The following is a 16,184-nucleotide window of genomic DNA, read 5'->3' on the forward strand; positions in this document are numbered from 1 at the left end:
GTTCAAATCTCAGCAACTTTGACCTAAAGGTAAAAGTCAGAGGTCAAGTTCTACAAAAACTTTGGCCATAACTCGAGAACGATGTGAACTAGGATGTTTAAATTAACACCATAGATGCATCTACTAAAAATCTTGCATGAGTTTGAATCTTGCTGACTTTGACCTGAAGGTAAAGGTCAGAGGTCAAGTTTTCTGAAAATCTTGTGAATGTGATAACTCAAGAACAATCTCACTAAGAATTTACGAATTCACATCATTAGATGCATACTATTCAATCTAAGACCCATCAAATTTCACACACTTGTTCACTGACTTTACTATAACAGAATAGAATAGAATAGAATGCCTTTATTGGTCATTATACAGAATATGCAATGAGATTGGAGAACAGTACTTTGGACTCGTACCCCCCCTTCCCCCATTACGAATCCAAAACAGCCGAAAATTGGCACCCACTCAGCTCTTAATACTTTTTCTTTGTCTCACTGTTTCTTAAGCATGAATAAACATAGCATTTGTTCACTGCTCTGGTAAAGGAGCAAGAAAAGTTGATGGTGATCATCAACACTCCAGATTGAGCCGTTAATAAAACTGTAATATTGTGTAACAAGCAAATGAACAACTTGTGTGTGTTTTTCTCTAAACAAAGTTGCCAAATGTTCAAATCAGTGACTCTGTACAGGCAGTTTTGATGTCCTGGTGACCATCATAGTTATTAAAATGTTGACGCTTGCTTCCTATTCATTTTGATGTTTTAAAATACTGTCAGAATAATTTGTCTTGCAAAGTGGCAAGAAAACTAAACCCCTTTGCAAGCAAAAGGGGTTTGGTTTTATCCAGCTGTCTTTCACTGCTGGAGTCCTTACCTTTATTAAAGTATTTAACTAAACTACTAAGGCTTTGGCGTACCAAGTATTTTCATTTAAACAGAAGACAAGGTCCTCAAGAATAGGTCATCAACAACACACCCATTAATGATCCTGGTTCAAAAAAATAAGGACAATTAAGGAGTGAATGATACTGACCTGCAACTAAAGAAAGAGGTCAACAATACACACCAATGTTATATTTACCCAAAATCTCCTAGTCTCTCACACTCGAGCACCTTGCCGAGAGCCTTGTTACCTGTGTGAGCTGAGAATACAAAGGATGTTGAGTTTGAATTGAATATGAGTCTAATTGGATAGAGAGGACTAACAAGACAACGAGACGGGAGTAATGGTATCGACACATCTAGCCTTTTTCCTGCCGATCATATTACTGTCTGGAAGCACACCTTAGAGGATGCATATGCACTTGTTTTTCATAACGTATTATAAAAGAGTAATAGGAAGGCTTTCTAGGTGTACAGAAAACAGTTTTTACAAATTTGGAGCTTTAAAGCAGATTTAGAAATGTACTAGAGGAAAAGATGAAGTTAACAAGGTGACACACCAGGCAAGTGTCATCTTTGGCAAAGGGCAGAATATTAGTCTGTCAGAGAATCTCTTGTATTTGAATTGTCATGTTGTGACTTATTCAGACCAGCGTTCTTGACGTTTTGAATACTTTGGTGTCTGTATAGTATCTCTTGGCTGTGTAAATAAAGAGCTGTATGCTAAAAATGTGGAACATGGAAATACAACAGATGAGAAATAACTTTAAGTAGTGATATTTCTCAGATTTGTGTTTTCAGCTTGTTCCTCTTCTCCAAATGTTTTGTTGATTTATTTATTTTATTTAAATAAAGTTTCACACTGTAGACAAAAAGGTCAAAGACTGTGAGAAATGTTAAGTGTCTGTTTCCCAAACAGGAGTATTTTATAAACTGCTTGTAGGTAACAGTTTGGATTTTCACTCTTTAAAAAAATTAATTAATCTTAATCAATGAATAATTTATAATTAAATAATTGTTTCAGCTCTGATTTCTTCAGCTCTCAGTGCACCCTGGGCTGTTCTGTTAATGAGCAACCATTGGCACTTAATCAGATCATTATCCAGGCTGCAACCTCCTTTTGACATGCTCAGTTTTTTTTTTTTTTGAGTCTTGTTGGACAGGTGCACATTAAAAAAAGTGATTTTTAGGATTTGTAGTCATGCATTAAATAGAAAATAGAACAACATAACAAATGTTATAACTGAGAAATTTTCATGTGTTTTTTAGTATTACACAATTTCATTTTTCTGCTATACCAACTTTTTTGAAATGCATTCCTGCATGAAATTCAACATAAGCTTTTATTTCTCAAAACACACTTGAATTTCATTCTTTCAACATTTTAGATGTTGTCCTTTCCAAATGAAATGTATGGTTTAGATGATTTACACATCATTGTATTACATTGTATTCCAGTGCAGGATTGTACTATGTGTGTGTTTTTAGTTTGAGGAGTGTGGGAGTGACCCTGCACATCTCTTTTAGACAGATGTATTACTACTGACATGTGACCTTTCTTAGAGCGAGTGGTTAGTGGACTGATCCTGGAGCCAGCTTGGAGTTCTGCAGCAACCTGTCTACTGTGATGATGTAAAATTCAGACCAATCCACCACGAGAGATCAGACATAAATTCTTATTATTACTATTATTAGTCATCACTGGGCTCAGTGATTAGTTATAGCAGTTTGGGGAATTTTTTTTTTTTCCAATCATTAATTTTGTTTCAGTTTGTCACGTTTTCAAAAATGTTTGTAGCATGTGAGAGAAAAAATTTTCACAGTGCTTTTGCACTCACTTCTCCATTTACATGATGGGGTTATTAAAGTAATCCGGAAAAGGAAATGCATTTATTTTTCGATGACAGCTCTCAGCAGCTGTCTTAAGAGAGAAGCGCTAAGAGGTAAAGTGTTTGACAGAGGCTGAGTGAGTGAGCGCCTGCACCACTCACTTTTTTGTGATTTTTCATATCTGAACCTTAATGCCGCAGTTCAGTCTTGTAGCCTTTGGGTAGCTCCAAGAGTTGACAGAGATTAAAGAATCACAGGATGAAGTGACGTGCCTTCACTTGGCTGAATATCTCCTCGGAGCCTAAAACGCTGAATTTGGTACTTACAGTGAAAGGCAGTAAAAGCTGAAGTGACTGAAAATGGAAATCATTAAGACAAGGAAAAAATGTTTTGTTTATTCCAGTATTCATATTCACAAAGTGTGTACTGTATCAATTCAGCATATTGCAGGGTATAGAGGCAGCTAAGTAATGCCAGGCCAAAGAACAGTTGATATTGATGCTCTGTTCTGTTTTTCAGCTACCACTTTGTTGTGGTAACACAGTGTTACATAACTTAACATTTGTTATAATACCTACCATTTGGCGCACAGTATGTATTACTTAATCTCTCTTCTTTGTCTCTCCTATTATGCTATTGTTTTTCCTCTTGTTTTCTTCAGAAATAAATGAAGGAATAAATAAATATTCCATGAGATCAAAAGACAAAGAAAACCTTTTGAAACCTGACCAAAATACAGATAAGGGTAAATTATTTATGTGATGTGAAAGTGGTTACAAAAACTTTTAAATGGCTGTCACTGAAGTGGTTGCTTTTTTTTTTTAGATTTTTCAGAAGTTAAAAATGGCAGCTTTTAGGGAAACAGTGTCATTCAGGAATTGGTCCAAGGTTAAATATAACCACACAGATTGGTGGGTTTGACAAAAATTGTAGCGGCCTTAAAGGTCACCAAAAGTTCCAGCTCTTAAATTTCCTATGGTGTTAGTGGCTCATCCAAGATTCCATTTTCTCCAATATTTTGTCTTACACCACAGTGGTTGTCAGCCTTAACTGCGATCCACATCATCTTGTGCGCTGCAGCCTTTTGTTATTCATTGTCTTCTGTCAAAGTAATTTTCTGGTGACCCCTCATATTCATTTCTTGACCCACTGGGAGCCTCAGTGTAGACACCACTGATCTAATACATGGATTATCAAAAATTCTGTGGACATTTATGATTCCTGCTGACTTAAGTGATTCCCCGACTGAGCTTCATTACCACATTTGTGCTTTAACAATTCTGATTTAACAATTATGAAATTTAATACAAATCTTCACATCATTCAGCATAAATGCATCTTAAATTCTCCATCCACAGAAAATACTTTGAGTCATGTCCAGAGATTGCAAAATTAATCTCAGTAGCCTTGGGTATACTGTGTTTCTGTCAGTTTGCGACATTAGCATGTTAAAAATGTAAATGTGAACTCAGATATATTTAGCGACAGAATCTAAGCCAGTGGGAGCGGTTGAAAGAAAGACTGGCACACCAAGTAAGTGAATTTACCACACTAGTAATCTCACATGGAGTCAATTTTTTAATGGCTGGCGACTCCTAATGGGTTAGGGCATTCTTGAGTCATTTTCTGTCTCTAATCAGCTTCTGTTTACCAATATTTTAACTCCCTGTCTCTTTAGAAGGCTTAATGTGTGAATCTGGTACATCTGCTGGAAACTTATCTGGCATAGATGGAGGCAAGTTCAGTCTGACTGTGTTTAGCCTTAGAATCAGACTCATCACCGGAAAAGGATCTGTACTTTTCATCTGTCATGTTTCCAGGCTGCGCATTTGTTTTCTTTTTCTGTTTCCAGTACAGTGCTTGCGTGACTCCTTATTATTTGGTCTCTCAACAGAAGAATAAAAAAAAAGCTACATTCGGAATTTGATGGTAGGCGATCGATCAATCTCATTAGGTTTTCCAGGTTCCTATCTCTGCTTGTATGAGTTTGGTATTGATATATCACTGATCCTGATGAACTACACTACCATTCTTGTCATTGTTCAAACTACTAACAAATTTCATCATCATAATTGAAGCCAGTTGTTATCCTCTGGCTGGATTATCCCTTTGTTAGTTTTGTGGTTTCTGATGACTGCAGAAGCTTCCTGTTTGTGACAGGAAGCCACACAGCAGCAAGAAGTCTTTTGTGGAGCATTTGCTTTTCTAGCTTCTGTCTCTATACAGGCAAGTCTTCCTTTTGCTTTGTGACCACATTGTTGTTACAGTACCATTTTTTTTTTTGCTTGTTTCTAATACAGATATTGCTGGTATTTGATCCCCTACAACACAGCCAGAATTCTGGCTCCCACAGCGTGACTGTCATATGGGGACAATCAATCAATAAGTCAATTAATCAATTACAGACATGCCTGATCTTAATTTATGTGTATAAGCCACACTTATCCATGGAATAAATTCCTTCCATTCCAACCTCTCCATCACCGTGGGTAAGACCAGAGAGCGGTCAAAGGACGTCAGGGACAAGATTGTAGACCTGCACAAGGGTGGGGTGGGCTATGAGACCGTCAGCCTGACCTGGCATGTATCTAACATGTTTCTAACTCATGTAGAACTCACCTGCTGTTATTTCTCTTACTCGTTACTGTCAAGCAGTCTTAAAGCTTTTATCATTTTCATGCATGCATTCTGTGCACATTGTAATTATGTTTTTTTTTTTTTTTGCATACACACTATGCAAAGCTGCTGAGTAGGTGTGAAGGTGGCAGCTCTATTGTCAGTAAACAGTAACAAAGTGCCAAACCTGGCAGTTGGAGGGTCACTTGATGTTACTGGTTTGCTTGTACTCACTTTTTTTTTTTTTTTTAAGTTTACCTAGCTGTACTTCAGCTTTTGAAACAACAGAAGTGACAAGCATCTCTGGCAGGCTGCTACAGAGTAGCAAGTGCAGTGATGCCATCCCTGCCTACAGCTCACTGTTTTCTACACCTCAGCTGAATACTTCCTCACACAGTGTACCAGTTGTTTTTGCTAATGGATGACCCTGTTTATGCTTTTATCCTGATCCTTAACATTTTTAAACCAAGCATAAAAGACTGAAGCGTCTTTGCGAGACACCACATACTAGATGTTTCTGGATGTTAGCACTTAACGCTCTCATTCTCTTTCCTAGGTGAAAGCCCTAACCCTGTTTGTAACCCATTATCCTCCTCTGTGTGAGCTGGAGCGGGTGTATCCTGAACATGTATTGAACTACCACATGGCTTTCTTACTCAATGAACCTGATATCTCTGCTGACACTGATGGTACGTGTGCACTGCTTGGTACTAATTTTTGGTTTCTCTGTTTCCTTGACCGTAAATTTAGAATGATTTTATTTTGGTAATTAGTAATTGAGATTGTAATATATTGTGTATATTGTGTGCGCTAACAGATGGAGACGTTCAGCCAGAGTTCATCACCTTCCTATACCAGTTAACTGAAGGAGCTGCGGGGCGGAGCTACGGCCTGAACGTTGCCCGGCTGGCTGACATCCCGGATCCTATACTGCACACTGCTGCTCGCAAAGCCAGAGAGCTGGAGAAAGTGGTTGATGCCAGAAGGTAGCACACATATGCACATTCACCTTGGCCATTTTGTAAAGGGATGATGCCACTTATTTTACACATCAAGATCAGGGAGGATAAATCAATCGGTGAACAACATAATGTATGTTGTAGCTCTGTATTAGATTTTCAAAATCGAAAGAAAAATAATGTAGATTACTTCAGTTTGAGCTCAGAAGCTGAAAATATTTTAGCAGAAAATCTGTTTTACAAACTTGTGTAGAGTTTCATGGATTAAAAAAATACTAACATGATTGCAGCCCAGTCTGGTGAACTGAGGAAATATGCCTTTTGTTTCCCAGATGATGTCCACTTGTGGCACTAGTTGTGCCTACTTTGATTATGCATTTATTTATTTTTATTATTGGATTGTGTTGCTGGATGAGTGGACTTTTTTCAGTAATTTACAAACTTGTGTGACGATCAAAGTCAAACTCTCAAGTTGAATTATTGGAAGTTTAGGAACTAGTGTTTTTAGAGCCTATGTTAAGAACTAAAATACAGAATATCTTAGATTCTTTTTTCTTTTGTTTGTTTTGTTTTGATTTTTTTATGTCTTTTTTTTATGTCCTCTAACTTTATGTGAGTGTGACATTTTATTGTTGGAGTACCCTGTAAATCTTCCCATAAATTACAAAATATCCCTGTCCTGTGTTTTGGAGAGTTGCTTGAACAAATGGTGCCTGGGAGCTGAAAACTAGGAGTGAAATGTGTGTCATGAAATAATAAAACTCAGGGGAGTTCTCCCATAATTAAACTGAATGTTTACTTCAGCTTTAACGCTCAAACGAGCTCAATTTTCTACTCAGGCCAACACATCTGAATCAGGTAATGTACCAATATTCCTTGTAAATCAGAGGTGATGCGGATTAATTGAGTAGCTCAGACTTTGTCACCTCGTGCCATGAACACACACAGAGGGGGAGGGAGAGAGAGAGACAAGAAAATTAATGCTAGGAAGCTTTTTAAAGACTGACTTTTTGAATGCGTGCACGCAGTGAACATCCAGTTCGAAACCAAATTATAATAAAAGGCTCAGAAATGTTTTTTTGTCCGTTTTTGTGTCCGCATAGACGGAAAATGTTTTTGTCCTTTTTTCTGTTTAAGTTGTTTAGTTTATTTGAAATTATTGTTCCTGATGTGGTTATTAACTGAAATTAGCTAATATAAATTTGAAGAACCTGAAAGAAGAAAGCCCTTTTCACAATTTGTCTTAAGACCAATCTTATTTTCCACTGGATACATTTATTGCACATGCGCACTCCAATAGAAAGGAAATTAAAATGCGGTACTATTTAATGCTTGTGTAGGAAAATTTTCTTAGGATGAACCACACATTGGCACGCAGACGAATTCAGATTAAAACTGAGTTAAGAAGTAAAAATGACTAATTCCAAGTTTGTTTGGTTTTTTTGCTGCCAAATCATCAGCATATTGCATATTTTTCCAAACATAGTCTTCTGTCTGTAAATTTGTAACACACCATTATCCTTGCTGTGTAACAGGCAGCCTGCTGGGAGCTGAGTGTTGCTTAGCTGCCTCCAAAGTAATTCTCACATTATGAAATATCACTCACACAACGCTATACCTCCCTGTCAGAATAATCCTCCCTATATGAAATGTTTGTCCTCTCTTTAAATGAAGCCATGCAATGCACAATAATTGTGCACAGAGGAGTTTGAGCTGCTGCTTGCAGGTTAGGAATATGGATTTTATTCTACACAGCTATGTGTTAGAGTACAGTGTGTTTAGGCGCTGAGGATATTGGGCAGTGTGAAGACTGTATTATTTGTGCAGTATTGTGTGTAACATTTAAGTCTCTTTGTCTCTGTCTCCTTAGAAAGAATAAGAAAGTTCTCTCAGATCTTTGGGGGATCACTGACAGAACGTCCCTCATGGAATGGCTGCAGTCGAACTCTTGACATCACTGCGACATTAATCGCACCATCACATGAAGAAAATGATCCCACTCCCAGTGAACAGAAGACGAATATAAACACAGTACAAATGTGCTCAGCTGATGCCGTAGGGTGATGCTGCTCTTTTTCTAGTGTGTATGTGTGGGTTTGTGAAAAAGGATTTTAGCTGTCTCAGGTTCTGGCGATCGTCATATTCTGTACTGTAACCTAATTGTAATAACTTCAATACTACCAGTTGATTAAGATTGTGGTTATTTAATAATAATAATAAAAAAAATTAAACTTAAAAGCATTTTAAATTCCATTCACTGTTTTTGTTAACATATGCTGCCAACAGAACCAACTTGGAAAACTTGAAAACTACTTGACTAGTACTAGCAGGTTGCTCAGAGTTTCTGGTGGGTTATGACAGTAGTGTCTAGTGTATCCTTCAGCATCATCAACCTTCATCCAAAGGCAAGAAGTGGATGGCAGAACTTTGCTAAAAAAAATTTCTCTCCATTTCAAACTTGTGGCCTTCAGCCCGAACTAATGCTGATTCAGATTACATCACTGGACGCAGTTTATCACGCTCAGCAGCTCCCCCTGGAGCATCAAAAGGTTTTATACTTTTTTTAAAAAAAACACACATATTAATAATCCGAATGATCTGTAAACCTAACTTGGAGATAAGATTGTCTCCAACCACCAGATCTTTTCTTGTGTAGAACGCATAAAAACAATACAGAACTAATTCATAACATTTGCTGCATTATGGGCTGCACAGCAAATTTAGAAGTGTTAATTCAACTCCTAGGGAGTTGAATTCAACACTTTCAAAGTGTCTATATTGGTCCACTCTAGATCGAGTTAAAATAACACTTTTGAAAGTGTTAAACAGTTAACACCGTGATAGAGTTAAAACAACACTCTCAATAGTTGAAATCTAACACACATCAGTGTTGAATTTACCTAACACCAGTGTGTAGTGTCAAAAGTTAACACCATATATCTGTTAATTTAACACTGAATAAGGTTTAAAATATATCAACTCAATGGAAAGTGTTAAATCAAAATCTGGATTTTCAAAATACTACTGGTAGTCAATTAATAATCCCAAATTCACTTCCAAAAACAAAAGATGCCACTTGAATTTACAAAGAAAACCACACAAGTTGCAGTTTGAATCCACCTGTATTTTAAACAAGCACACCACATAAAACACTGGCTTTGCAATAGCTACAACAGAACTCATAGAATATGGCAGTGTGGCACAATGTATGTTTTTTCACACATTTCATTAGAAAACTGCTCGTCATAGGGTCTGTAATAAACCAAGTCCTTAACTGGAAACACAGAAAATGAATCTGCTCTCTCACTGATACAGTATGCATTGAAATGATCATCAAAATAAAGAGTGTCCACTCTGCAAGACAAAATGAAAGCTTGCTCATCATGTACAATGATGTTGGTGACTTTTCTGAAAATAGGAATTTCTGTTTTTGTTCCAGTACAAACAAACATACCAATCTGATATTCGGTTCCAAAGTTTTTCACCCAATTAGTGGTTGACACTTCACAGTATGTGCTTACATTAAAAGCAGAACTTAAAACCTCACCTCCGTCCAAGCTATTAATAATTTTTGTCTTCACTGGACCACACTCGAATCTCTGAAAATCAAAATTCTCCCAGTGGTAAGCTAGCTGTCTCTGGTGTTGCTTAACCAATGCTTTTGTGATATTTTTGAAATTTTTCACTGATCTTTTAAAAAAATTATGTTTGGCCTCAAATCTCATGCACCATACATGAAGGAGTGGACCTATTTTTCTAATACATCGTGGATAATGTAGCATAAAATGATGCTTTGGAAGCAATCTTTTCTGTGGAAACAAAGATCTAAATAGCTTGTGGTGGTCCTTAATTAAGTGCTTCAAATAGTAAGTCATACCATTAGTTACAATGGGTGAAAACACAATATTCACAATCTGTATCAAGAGGAGCAGCAGATTCCAGTAACAGTTATTTCTTTCCAATACATCACCAAAAATAAGAGGAGCATTTCTCACAAGACACCAAGACTGAATTGCATTTAGTCCAAGATCCTTGCTAACCTCATCCATTTTCAACCCACTTGGCCTATTTTTTCTCTCAATATAACCATAGTTGAAACTTTGAATCCTCTGTGACAACGATTCCAAAGAAAGATACTTCTGGTTGACAAGGTACTGAAAGACAAGTTTGAGTTCGTACTGTACTACACCTTCAAGTAAATCGTGCATTATGTCAACTGCATAGTTGTCAGAGGTGTGGAAAAAATGCAATGTATTGAGTAAGCATGTCTTTTTGACACCAAATGTTGAATCCAACATAGGATTTTCTTGTAGAGCTGCACAATGTTCTACATGGATTTGTTTTGTACGAAAAATCATACCAGGGTCATCTTCAGTAAAGACAGACTGTGACTCATCCTTACTTGTCAAACAAAATCTACAGAAATACGTAGCACTGAAGGACTCAACAAAACCAAACAGTCCGTGTAAACCAAGGTTGTCACCTGTTACTTGTATAACAGAACCAAGCAATGGTGAGTCTGAGAAAGGCACCTCAATTCCTTGAGTTTCAAGAATTTTAAGATCATCAACAAGAGGCTTTAGGATGTCATCAAAGCCATAAGTTTTCAGGTCTTGTGAGTGAAAAAGAGTCACAACATGTATATTCATCAACACAGAATTATATTTTGGGGGAAGGTTTCTCAAAATAAAGTAAATACAACCAAGTTTGTGAATTCCTTTCTTTGAACCTAAAGGGTTTGCTGTCTCAAACTCATCAAAATAGAGTTGAATCTGTAGAACATGTTTTTTCTGGGAAAACAAAATGTTACTTTTGAAGTATGAACCATCACATATGTCTTTATAAATGCCTTCTTCGTGAAGATTGGCTTTCAAAAAACTTTCACATAATTCAGCATTCCTGAACATAGACTTAAGAGTTCCTAGAATGGGCGTATACACAAATTTATCTGTTACAGGGACCTGACTGTAAAGTCCTGTTGTTTGATCTCTGCGAACATCAAACCGCACCCCAAGAACATACTCAACAGGTTCAACAATTTCCCACTTTTCCTCAAAGAACTTCTGTCTTTTGACTCGAGTATTTAAGGTTGAAAAGGGATTTTTTAGTCGATCAAAACATTTTTCAATTTTCTTTTCCAAATCTGTGCCTTGAATTTCTGAAGTGCAGCCAAGAACTGCCTCTCTTACATCCCTATGAATGTCATTAACAAGTTCCTCCATAGAACCCACCATTGCTTGGACTGTGCTCTCAGCAACACCACATGCTTGCAACTGTGCAACAACAGAGGAACACATATTTAACATATGATTGTTGTCAGTAGAGGGCTGAGTAGTTACAGGAGAGTTTGTACTGACTGCCTGTGAAGTTGAGGGCTCACCAACTTCATTCAGAGTGTCCACATTGTCAGCAGTATAAGTCAAAGCAGCATCTCTATGGAAATGAACAAGATGCTTTTTAAAACCTGAATATGTGCAAAACGATAAACAACATCCCAACTGTCCACATTTTAAACGTAACGTCTTTCCAGGATATAGACCATGGTGGAGTCTTAAATGCTGACAAAGCAATGCAGAACTTTTGTGGTGTGCTTTACAGACATAACAAAGAAACATATTTGCATCCAAGGATATTTATCACCTCAAGTGTCGTGCAAAAATCTTGCTCTTAGTTCCCTGACTCTGGGACTTTCCTTGGCATGTCCCACATCAATGTTAAAAACTGTGGTTTGGATGAACGTATAGAAGTTATAGAGGGATTCATGGTAGTTGACGCTGAAGATGAAGTGTGCCTTGAAGAGCTCATCGAAAGCTGCCAAGGAGGTCTGTGCCTTGCAAGGGACGGCCTTGTGATCAATGATGATGTAGTATCTTTGGATGCTGCTCTTGTTTTCACCAACACACAGGAGGAAGGGCTGTCCCGGTTCCACACCAGCAAGGAAGGTTTCGACACTGGCTCCCATCTTTGACAAAATGTATAGAAGAGGAATGATAGGAATCCATGAAATATAGCACAGCTACATTCAAATAGCTAACAAAGCCAATAAGAAAGTGCTTCAACACAAGAAGTAGGATCATCAGAATAACCACATAAATACAGTATGATTTGCATACCTGCAGATATCTCACAACATGGTCCACAGCTTGACATGAGCTGATTTTGGCACTCTTCTTGTGGCCTTTGGAGGTAGGTGGAAGCAAGTGAAGCAACAGTAGAATGCTTGACAGGTCACTGTCCCAGCCTAGGGGAAACACAGGTAAAAGACACATTCAAATGATACATAACTGATATTTTAAAGAGTGAGCCAAACTAACCAGACCCACCTGTGTCGTGCTGCGAATACAAGAGCTCTTCAATGTGCTCATTAGAAGTCAGTTTTCTGCACTCTGTCAGGATCCTAGGTTTGAAAAAAGTAGGCCATTTTGCCAAAAATCTGCCCGACACCTCCTCTCCAAACATCATGGTGAAGTCCTGGTCAATCTACAGAAGAATGTGCATCTTTATACTATTTCATGTTGAAAGTGTATACTTTGAGTGATGATTCACTTAATAATAATAATATTAATAATAAGTTGTTTGTCTTACCAAGCCAGTGATGTTAAGGAATCGTGGGAAGACATCCAAGACTGTTGAAGAGCACTGTTGATCTTGAACCAGTGTTTGACGATACTGAAATGTGGCCCTCATCTTCTCTTTGACTGCCGATTCATCAGTTGAATATTTCAAAAAGGATATCGCTTCACGACACTCCTCACCAAGCAGCTGCTTATCGGTGCAGGAAACCTCTCTCTTTCTCTTTGGACTATCTTGATAGGCTGTGCTGGTGGAGGATCTCCGGTACTGAGCTGCCGAGTTGCGCTGAACAGTTTTTATTCTCCAAGCCAAGTAGCCAGATCCACTCTGTTGGTCATAGAAGTGTTCCTGTGATAGTAAAAATACAAAATTGTAGAGCAAATTCAGAATATATTACTACTGCATAAACTGACATAAAAGACTTTCATTTAAAAACTTACATATCCATTGTCTGAATATGGATCTTTGAGGCTGGGAAATAGAGAGATGATGCCCAAAGCATATTTAGTTCTCACAGAGACTGGTGGGATCATCCTGAAAGATAAATATGACATAACTACAACAATTCTATCAGGATTTAAAGGGGACAAATTCTACTGTTATTTGCTTCAATGAGTTTTAGTCTCTCTCAAATTGTCAGTTTTTATGTCATGCTTTAGCCATTTGATGTTTATTTCCATTATAGGATATATTAAAGAAATTGCTTTACTGATATGCAATGTCCTAAACTGAATGTGCTCTTTTAAACATTTTTAAAGTATAAATATGAATATTGATGTCTTACCCATGAATTTCAACCATGTTGGCCACAAGGAGGTTTACCAAACGTCTTCTTGTGCCATCCGTCAGTGATCGCAGTTTATCGTATTCATCCAAAATAACCTGTCCACCTGGTTTAACCTGGAGAGCATTTCTCACCATCTACAAGATTAAGCATCACATAGTCAGAAATTTCATCAATCTTTATCAACATCAAATTCAACAAACAACCCACAGTTTAACAGCAAAATTCTTTGTGCCTGATGTTTTACATCATTTGTTACAAAAGCTGCACACCTCTTTTGCTGCTTCCCGTTCAGCATGTGTTCTCGTCCCTCCGTTTGTGTGAACAATCACTGTGGCATCAGATGAGTCAGAAGATGCTAGCAAGGAGTCTCCAGAAACTGACACAGATGAATTGTCTGACATGGTTGACTCCAGCGAAGTAGATGATAAATCATGTTGAAGCACAACTGGAAACAGTGGAAAAAAAATGTATACAGCAAATGGATAAAATTTGTTCTAAATACTTTATTTTTCTAAATTCGTGACCTACTCCTTCCTCAACAAGGCTGAGCCTCACCTGTTGACTTCTCAGTTGTCACCCTAACAGTAAGGTTCCCTGCTTGCAAAAGATCCTCAAACACATCTGCATCAACTTCTGTCCCTGATTCATCTGTCAAGTGTAGCTCAGTCTCAAGAGCAAGACCTAGCTTCACAATGACTGATAAAAATATTATATTTAGAGCAATGGAAAAACTTTTTATAGCACGGTTTTATAGCAAATAGTCCATTTACACAAACATTCTGTACTATATGAAAACTGATGCCAACCTTTCTGAAGAAATGTGCTGAAGTCATCATAACCATCTTCAGTCTCAGCTACTTTGACATACTTCTGCGTTTCTCCAAATCTCACCTTCACCAACATGATGTACTAATGAAGAAAAAAAGAAAAGGCAACCAAATGTGCCATTATTTACAGTATATTCACCGTGAATGTGTAGAGACAGAAACATTTTTGCTTTGCTTTACTCACATGAAATCGACTGCGGAAATGCTTCTTTGATTCTCATATGCACAAGTCATGCCAACCAGTCCCCACCTAAATAATGGGAGCCAGCACCAAGGTTATAATAGTTTTGGATTTTACATTATAGTTAGGTTTTAGTTAGTTTTTACTTTTTGTTCTCCAATTCAGTTAGTTGTAATTAGTTTTCAGAGTGGTTTTGATCATTTTTATTAGTTTTTATTTTTGGTTTAATGCTTAGTTTTAATTAGTTTTAGTATTTTCATACTTAAACAGGTGCAAGATTCAAGGCGTACAAGTGAGGTACTGTTACTGAATTGTCCTCGCTGCTTTTTAAAAACATCCTTGCAATGCCATTACGCCATGTAAAAGAAACTGCATTGTAAAAATGTTTAAATGAACAGCAAGTGTGTAACCCTGCAATGTAAACAACAGTGCAAGCGGAAGTAAACTACTGGATTCCGCTACGAATTATGGGTAATGGCGCGAGGTCAGGAATGTCGTCATGACGACTAACAGCACCAACACCCATAAATAAAGAGTTTGACAATATAACATCACTTGAAGGTATAAACATGACAGTGACGTTATTTTTTTATATGCATGGAGAGCTGCAGCATTGAGTAAAGTTATAAAAACTCACCAGCATTTCAGACCTTTATTACCCATGGCAGCAGGTGATGGCGGGAGGGTATGCGACCCTGTTGCCAGCTCCGCTAACAAGCTAAAGTTAAAACTTTTTTTTTAATTTAGCCCAAAACTTAGAAAATGATAAATAAATAAACTACTCCTGCCGATTAAAAGCTCCGGGTTTAGCGCAGGACTTGGTGTGGCGGCCCGGTGTGTTTTTTCTCTAGGAACCCTCCAGCTATTCTTCCAGCAGCAACATACCACCGGCCTCTCATAGCTTTTCTGATTTTAGCACCTGTCCATCGACAAGCAGGAGCTCAAGCCCCGGGTCCAGCACAGGCACTCTACCCCCTCGATACATTATGCCATATTAAAGCCAAGACCGTCAAGAAAACGACACCACAGCTAAATATGTTAACTCAGATGGCCTTCAGATTTTCTAAGTTTTAATGTTCAGCTAACCCGACACCTCATGCTACACCAGTTTGGCTAGCTTTAACCTCTCACAAAAAATTGCAGTTGTACATATATACCGTGATATCCAAACGCATATACTTACGTTAAGCAAACTATGTATTAATCAATAAACTTGCGCAAAGGGAAAATGAATGCAGCCATAAAAAATATCATGCAAAAACTTACCTTTTCACGATGTAAGCTCCAGACTGCATGAGACTGCTGCTGTCCCCGCTCTTGAACAAACACGTCACAGATACGTTGAAATTCTGGGAGCAACTCTGTCAGGTGTTGATTTTAAACTTAACACCAGATAGAGTTACTTAAATTTAACTCCCTGGAATGACACCAACTCTTTTGGGAAACTAACACTTATATCGTTGACTAGACTAAACAAGTGTTGAATTAACACTGTATTTTTAACAGACAACAACAACACTTGAAATCTAACACTTCT

The 16,184-nt window shown here is 37.6% G+C and overlaps 2 protein-coding genes across 5 annotated transcripts in view; one reads left to right on the forward strand and one right to left on the reverse strand.

The window, feature by feature from the left end:
• msh3 (mutS homolog 3 (E. coli)) overlaps positions 1–8,473 on the forward strand; it is a 54,126-nt gene extending 45,653 nt beyond the window's left edge. Inside the window, exons 22-24 of the mRNA XM_030737425.1 lie at positions 5,877–6,009; positions 6,138–6,306; positions 8,150–8,473. Of these exons, the coding sequence (XP_030593285.1) occupies positions 5,877–6,009; positions 6,138–6,306; positions 8,150–8,231 (384 nt within the window). The 3' untranslated portion in view covers positions 8,232–8,473. The remainder of the gene's footprint in view (positions 1–5,876; positions 6,010–6,137; positions 6,307–8,149) is intronic.
• Positions 8,474–9,422: 949 nt separating this feature from the next.
• LOC115785384 (uncharacterized) lies at positions 9,423–16,123 on the reverse strand. Of its 4 annotated transcripts, none has more exons than XM_030736934.1 (11): positions 15,914–16,123; positions 14,651–14,716; positions 14,446–14,548; positions 14,195–14,335; positions 13,909–14,084; positions 13,637–13,773; positions 13,293–13,386; positions 12,865–13,200; positions 12,603–12,759; positions 12,393–12,520; positions 9,423–12,241 (listed from the first exon to the last, which is right to left on the reverse strand). In XM_030736934.1, the coding sequence occupies exons 3-11, from the start codon at positions 14,540–14,542 to the stop codon at positions 11,921–11,923; spliced, it is 1,587 nt and encodes a 528-aa protein (XP_030592794.1). In that variant the 5' UTR covers positions 14,543–14,548; positions 14,651–14,716; positions 15,914–16,123; the 3' UTR covers positions 9,423–11,920. The 4 variants fall into 4 exon arrangements, with proteins under 4 accessions (XP_030592794.1, XP_030592796.1, XP_030592797.1 ...); XM_030736936.1 differs by lacking the exon at positions 15,914–16,123 and adding an exon at positions 14,910–15,907; XM_030736937.1 differs by lacking the exon at positions 14,651–14,716.
• Between the last annotated feature and the right edge of the window lie 61 nt (positions 16,124–16,184).

This window comes from Archocentrus centrarchus, chromosome 9, assembly GCF_007364275.1.
Source record: "Archocentrus centrarchus isolate MPI-CPG fArcCen1 chromosome 9, fArcCen1, whole genome shotgun sequence".
Lineage (NCBI taxonomy): Eukaryota > Metazoa > Chordata > Actinopteri > Cichliformes > Cichlidae > Archocentrus > Archocentrus centrarchus.

Excerpts from the sequence above, each read along its gene's own strand:
- LOC115785384 (XM_030736937.1), bottom strand. The coding sequence starts at position 14,542 with ATGTTGGTGAAGGTGAGATTTGGAGAAACGCAGAAGTATGTCAAAGTA. Across the intron at positions 14,336-14,445 it reads CAGCACATTTCTTCAGAAAG|TCATTGTGAAGCTAGGTCTT; the intron begins GTTGGCATCAGT and ends TATTTTTATCAG. Across the intron at positions 13,201-13,292 it reads CATATTCAGACAATGGATAT|GAACACTTCTATGACCAACA; the intron begins GTAAGTTTTTAA and ends TTACTATCACAG.